Source organism: Limulus polyphemus, unplaced genomic scaffold (assembly GCF_000517525.1).
Source record: "Limulus polyphemus unplaced genomic scaffold, Limulus_polyphemus-2.1.2 Scaffold4458, whole genome shotgun sequence".
Classification (NCBI taxonomy): domain Eukaryota; kingdom Metazoa; phylum Arthropoda; class Merostomata; order Xiphosura; family Limulidae; genus Limulus; species Limulus polyphemus.
This window is the reverse complement of record NW_013670068.1, coordinates 33,716-40,129: the sequence shown is the minus strand read 5'-3', so window position 1 is coordinate 40,129 and position 6,414 is coordinate 33,716. Positions and strand designations below refer to the sequence as shown.

The window sequence follows — 6,414 nt, the reverse complement described above, 5'->3', positions numbered from 1 at the left end:
TAATATATATATATACACACACACACACACACACACACACACACACACACATATATATATATATATATATATATATATATATATATGTGTATTTATTATTAGAAAGACAAGGAAGTATTTTTGTTTTTGTAAAAATATGGGCATTTCACAACATCAAATGTTTCATAGAAGTATTAAATCAAATTATATAATATTGTTTTCATGCAAAACTAAACAATATTTAGAAAATGTGTACTGTGTGTTTGCAGTTTAGTTAAGTGTTTTCAATGTGAGAATGGGGTAATGATACTTCTCTAGTTAGTATAGGGTTAACTATTATTAGTTTTATCAAATCCAAACCATACTCGCACCTTGACAATACCCATGTCAGTCTGCATGGTTCAGATGATACACTCATATTCAAAGCATTTTTTCTAGATCTCTTTTAAACCCAGACTTTTCTGCCCATAGCAAACAAGATCTAGAAGGCTTCATATCTCCACAGGAGAGGTTTTTCCATTGTTCTCTACCCCAGGTTTAACACTAAAGACCTGGCACTTCTAATTCAGGCTCATTGCCAAAGGTTTTGGCCCTTTTAACAAATCTATCTGCATTTCGTTATACATTAAGTCAAAATCAACAATTTGAGCAAAAGCTATAAACAAAGTAAATCAAAATGCTGATACGATTATGCTAACTGCAATTATTAATTGAAGTCAAAGTTACAAGTTATTCTTGAGAATATATTTCAGGATAGGTACTGTTAAGAATTGTTCTTTTCTCATGGGAGTTAAAAGTGAGGGTTAATTCTGGTGATGTTCTATATAGGGGCCCCTTTATTACAAGTGCACAAAGTGTGTCAGAAATTTGTCCAATTAATGATATATCCAGTAACTATTAATTTTTTTAAACCCTATACAACAGCACAAGCGTGGATGCCACATACAAAATAGAGGGATTTAGACTATCACTATCAGGGATTGTGCTGTGTCAATACTTTGATAATAAAACGTTTGCTGTTGGAAACTTAATTCTTAATCTTAAGTGATATTATCTGGTGATATTTTCAAAGTTCTGTGCATTGATATTTCTCATTATTATGCAACATTTTATAAATTGTTACATTTTAATACAAATAAGAGGAAATGCTCAATAGCTGTGGCTTTTGAAATTCTTTTAGGCAGGATTAGAGTAAATTAATCTATGAGATCTTTTTTATCAGCTATAGTTTTGTGCACCAGCAATACCAAGCATGGGATGCGTGTGTGCCTGATTCTTTTTTTCAAGTACAAACTTTTAGCTCATGGCTTCATCATATCTAGACTGATTTGAGATCTAATTACAGTTTTGTACTTGGGAGGTCAAACCCTTTTGATTGATGTATTTGACCACACTCAAGGTCTCATAGATTACTTTAATCCTGCCTAAATGAATTTCAATTTGAGGGTAGGCTGGTAGAGATGCTGATGAGTAACCAAGTTGTCAAAAAATTCAGAGCCATTCAATGAGCCACTATGCTGCAGTTAAAAATTTGCAGTAATCATTTTAATGGAATCACAAGTTTTGAAAGTGAAGCGTACAGCATGGTAAGCATCTGAAGCATTAGTAATTTCAATTAATTTAATATTCATGTGTAATATTCTTTACACTCGACTATTGCTACAGCTTTCTACTTCATAATTCTAGTTTGAGACCTATTTTCTCCTTGATTTTGTATTCTAATTGTGTCTTACTAATTCTGATCTCAGTATGCTCTGAAAAAGGATGTATTTTGAAATATATTAAAAATACTAGATCATTGAACTGCAGAGACTTTAACCATTTTGAAAAATTGACTTAGTTTAGGTGTTCAAATACAATTAAAAACTATCACAGTCAAAGTGGTCATAGCCACTAGTCAAATTGGTGTGGTGATTAGCATCAAAATTATTTTAAAAATTTATATACCAGCTAAAAAATATGATTGTTAAATCTCTTTGACGTTTTAGTAACCATGGGTTATCATTTTCATGGGACTGCCAGGAATAAACTGTGAGATGTGTTTACATGTAACTCCCTGGTGGCTATTCCTAAAACTATTAAAGGTTTACACAAGAAGTGAATTGTGGTTTTTACAAGGTGTATTTTGAAATGTTAATTATATGCCATCATTTGTAAAAACGATGTTTGCATAAACTAGTTTCAGAACATGGTCATTTAAGTATGTCGCAAGAGTGAAATTTAATGCTTTTAATTTTTTACAGATTTTTTTCATATTCTGTCATGTAATGTTTTAAGATTCTGCTTGTTTTGTTGTTATTGATATATGTTTTTATTCCTCATTTTTCAAAAACAAGGTCTTTTTTGTTGTTTTGATGGATGAGAATTTGATCTAAATAGTTATAAAATTTGTAACAGGTGCTTATTGAGGAGTTACATATTGGGAAAAGACATTCGATCTAAGTGCTTGTGTGTTTTTGCTGTTTCAGTACATGTTTTTGGAGAAAAAACCCATCGATAGGAATGTTTTGTTTTGAAAACAATGTAATTAAACTTTTAATTATTTAAAATTGGTTTGCCCTAGTTTCACAAGTAAAATTGCTGTAACAAGTAGTTATTCACTGAAATAATGAGCACTTTTAAGTATAAAGTAGCTAAAGGTAATTAGCCAGTTTATATGTGAATGGGAAGTCATGTGTGCATCTTGACGTTTCAAATGCTGTTCCTTATTTGTTTTATTTCAGTGGCAGCATATGTGAGGATAACACAAATCAGAATCAGATTGGTGTAAGTCTTGGCTCATTCACATCTGCTAAGGGTACATCTCATGAGGTATGCATGAGCTTTCTCTGTTATTTCCGATTCTTTTAATGTAATTTATCTATAGAACGATATTCTTCTAATAACTTTTCTTGTGCTTCAGTTTGATAGAACATCATTTTCAAGACTGAAAACATGATTAGCTGCAGTACTAGGTAAAATGTGGAATTTAAAAATGTGTAAAACAAAGTGAGAAACATAAAATTGAATTTCATCCAAAATGGACATGACGGATAAATTGATACTACAGTGAAAATGGGGAAAAGAAGGGTAAGAAAAGAAAACTAAATGCCGAGCTTTCTGCTTTTGGCTTTATTTTTCAAGAACATTTTTCATTGAATTGTTTAGCTCATCTATTGCACACCAGTGGCACAGCGGTATGTCTGTGGATGCTAGAAACCGGGTTTCGATACCCGTGATGGGCAGAGCACAGATAGCCCATTGTGTAACTTTGTGCTTAACTTCAAACAAACAAACAAAACTCATCTATTGTGTATTCACCTATATAGAATTAATTTTTTTAATAATTGTTCAAGCATTATATACAAAAAACTTGTAATAGTCTGACTAAATTTTGTCTTCCTCTTTGTGAAATTGCATTTTATTCTTTTATGGCTTGTTTTGTTGTAATGAGTGTTAAATACAGTCCATTTACATTTTATGTATCTATAAATTTAGAACTGTTATAGTATTTTTAAGAGCCAATGTTGTTTTCTGTATGTTGTATATCCTATGTAAGTATTGAAAACTAATGGTAAATGTTTTTTTTATGGTATTGACTCACTCATTTAAGCCTATAATTATGTGACTTGGTGTTGTTTACATTGCTTAAAAATTTTTGTTGTGATGTGTTTGTAAACATGAAACAACATAGAAATATTATGTAAAAAATGTGAGAAATTGCTTGAAGTTTATTAGTAAGTTCTAACATTTCAGTTTAACCCTATCCAGATCAGAGACCACCTTTCAGGTGGGAAGTATGTACCTGTATATCAAATTTCAGAATTTAAGTAAAGATAATTCTAAATGCATTTCAAAAAATTGTTATTCAAAAATATTTTAGGTTGATGTTTTATCATACTTGCCTCCACTGACGCTATAGCTATTTCTTGATCTCCAAGGTTTCCACTCTTTGCCCATCTAAGTATTGAAAACACTTGCTCCAGTCTTTTATACTGCACTCGAATTCCCTTGGCAAATTCTAATTTGCAAATTTCTCCACCAACTTCAATGCACCCTCTATCTAGGTACTGTATATAAGCACCTTATTCAGATAATGTAATAACTTTTTCTCAACAAAGCATTTGGTACGGGTTTCTATGAACAGGAGTGTTGTGATTATTCATAATTTATGTTGCAACTTTGAACGGGGTTGATGTTACTATGGTTATATCTTCGTTTATATTTATAAATTACTTTAACAAAAAAAATGTACCAACGGGCACGAGTTCCCGAGGTAATGTTTCTACTGCGGAGGCCATCCAGACCTCTTCTCTTCCACCTCTGCTATCTGGTGTTTGTAAATGGCCAGGGGAGGGGTCACTCTCAGTCAAGGCTGTCCGTGATATGATCCATTGTGAGATGGAGTCCTTTATGTAGACCAAGGGTGTCTCTCTGGGGGGGGGGGGTTTGGAGGTGGCTTTTGCAAATGACCTGGGACTAGCTGGGGAGAATTTAGACTTGCTTTTTCCGGCTCCTTCTTTTACTAGGTTGGCCTCAACAGAGGATCATATTGATCAGCCACCTCCAGCCCCTTTTCTTCAGTTGGTTACTCAAGTCTGTGAGGTTTTGCATTTTATTGCATTTTACTCTACTCCTTCCTTGTTGGCAGAGAGGATGGCAAGTGATTACTTCGTTTTTCCTTCTTCTCCTGATATTGCTGTTAATCCTGGGAGATTTGCCGCTCAGTTATGCCTTGTCCCCCATGTTTATCGGAACAGCATACTTTGGCTTATCACTGCGAGGAGGAAGTATATATAGATTCTCAATGGATGGACCCTCTTTTGGACCTGTGGAGGTCTAGTTTGGAATCTGTGATCACTTTAACCAGATCACAGTTTTCTTGGATTCGTCTTACTCTTATAAATGTCCTGAAGTATTTATCTTCAATCCAACTTTTGTCGGAAGCCTATCAACGTTCCCATCAGCAATTTGAGGATGAGTTGGGGATTTTTCTGATGTCTACCTAAGTCAGATTGTCTTCTCAGTTCTTTCTCTGGTTTCCTGGCTTGTTTGTTGTTGGGATTTATTGGATAGAGAAGATTCTATAAAACTTGTTTGTTTACTGTCTTCTGCCCTCAGGGAGTTATGGGAAGCTCCTTTTCTCAGTTCCATGTTATTTCTCAGAGTTACAGAGACGTTAGAATCACGAATTGATTCAGCTTGTTCACATTCTTCTTTATTGTTGTTGGCTTCTTGCTTTTCTGGCACTGATTTGGAAGTGTCGGCTCGTAGTGTTTCCTGACCCCCTCCTTCAGTTCCCAGGTCTGTTGGTTCCCGTAGAGTCTGTACATATTCTCGAGGATCTTTGGCTCCTGCAGACCATCGTCAATGGCGTCTGTGACTATTCCATGGGTGGGGGGAGCAGTGGGAATATGATTACATCACTTTCTGGACATCTGGAGTTCTTTCACCAAGGATCCATGTTCTGGCTTCAGGGTTGGTCATTCAGTTGACATCACCTCCACCTTTATCTGCACAACCTGTTGCCTTTTCACTTCCAACAGATCCATGGCAAGTGGAACTTCGTTCCAAGGCCATAAGAGAGTTGTTAGTCAAAAGGGCAGTAGAGAGGGTTGATACCATTCTTTCAGGATTTTATTCCCATTTATACATTGTACCCAAGAAGACAGGAGATTGGTGTCCAATCATTGATCTGTCTCGACTCGACCAATTTTTAGATCCTCATCGCTTTACAATGGAATATTTTCTCAAGCTACGATGGCACTCTTTGTGCCAGGTCTCTGGATGACCAACCTCGATGTTACCAATGCTTATCTCCATTATCCCATAGTGGAATCTTCCCGGAGGTTTCTCAGATTTGTGCACAAGGGTCAGGTGCTACAGTTCAGGGCTCTACCTTTTGGTCTTGCATCAGCACCTTATGTCTTCTGTTGTTCAAGCTTTTTCTCATCATTTGCATTCTTGGGCCTGTGCACACATCATTATATGGACAACTGGCTCCTTCTGGCACCATCCCGTCAATTAGCAGAACAACAGTCTCAGATTCTCCTTTTAAGAAGCCACAAAAGCAGGCTTCCTTATCAGACTGGAGAAATCTGTTCTGTGACCGATGTAATATCTTGTCCATCTGGATGTATTTTTCAGTACTCACTTAAGTCATGCTCAACCAACCCCTATCGAGCTTCAAGCCATGGAAAGAGCCATCAGGCTTTTACTTATGTCTCCTTCTCCTACTGCGTGGATTGTTCTCTTTCTTTAAAGGATGTGGGCATCCCTCAAGCCTCTCATTCCTTTGGGACAAGCATATATGAGGTCCCTTCAGTAATCACTGCGTGACCAATGGATCATGCATTCCAGTCTTTTGGATCATCCTGTCTCATTACTCATGAGCAACTTTGTTGATTGCGATTGGTGGTTGGATCGGAACAACACTACTATTGGGGTACCCATTCC

The 6,414-nt window shown here is 35.8% G+C and overlaps 1 protein-coding gene across 2 annotated transcripts in view; it reads left to right on the top strand.

Moving 5' to 3' along the window:
* The window catches only part of LOC106471177 (TOM1-like protein 2), a 74,327-nt gene that overhangs the window by 40,431 nt on the left and 27,482 nt on the right, over nt 1–6,414 (top strand). For both annotated transcript variants that reach the window (XM_013931767.2, XM_022399812.1), the window contains exon 12: nt 2,703–2,790. In XM_013931767.2, the coding sequence (XP_013787221.1) occupies nt 2,703–2,790 (88 nt within the window). The remainder of the gene's footprint in view (nt 1–2,702; nt 2,791–6,414) is intronic.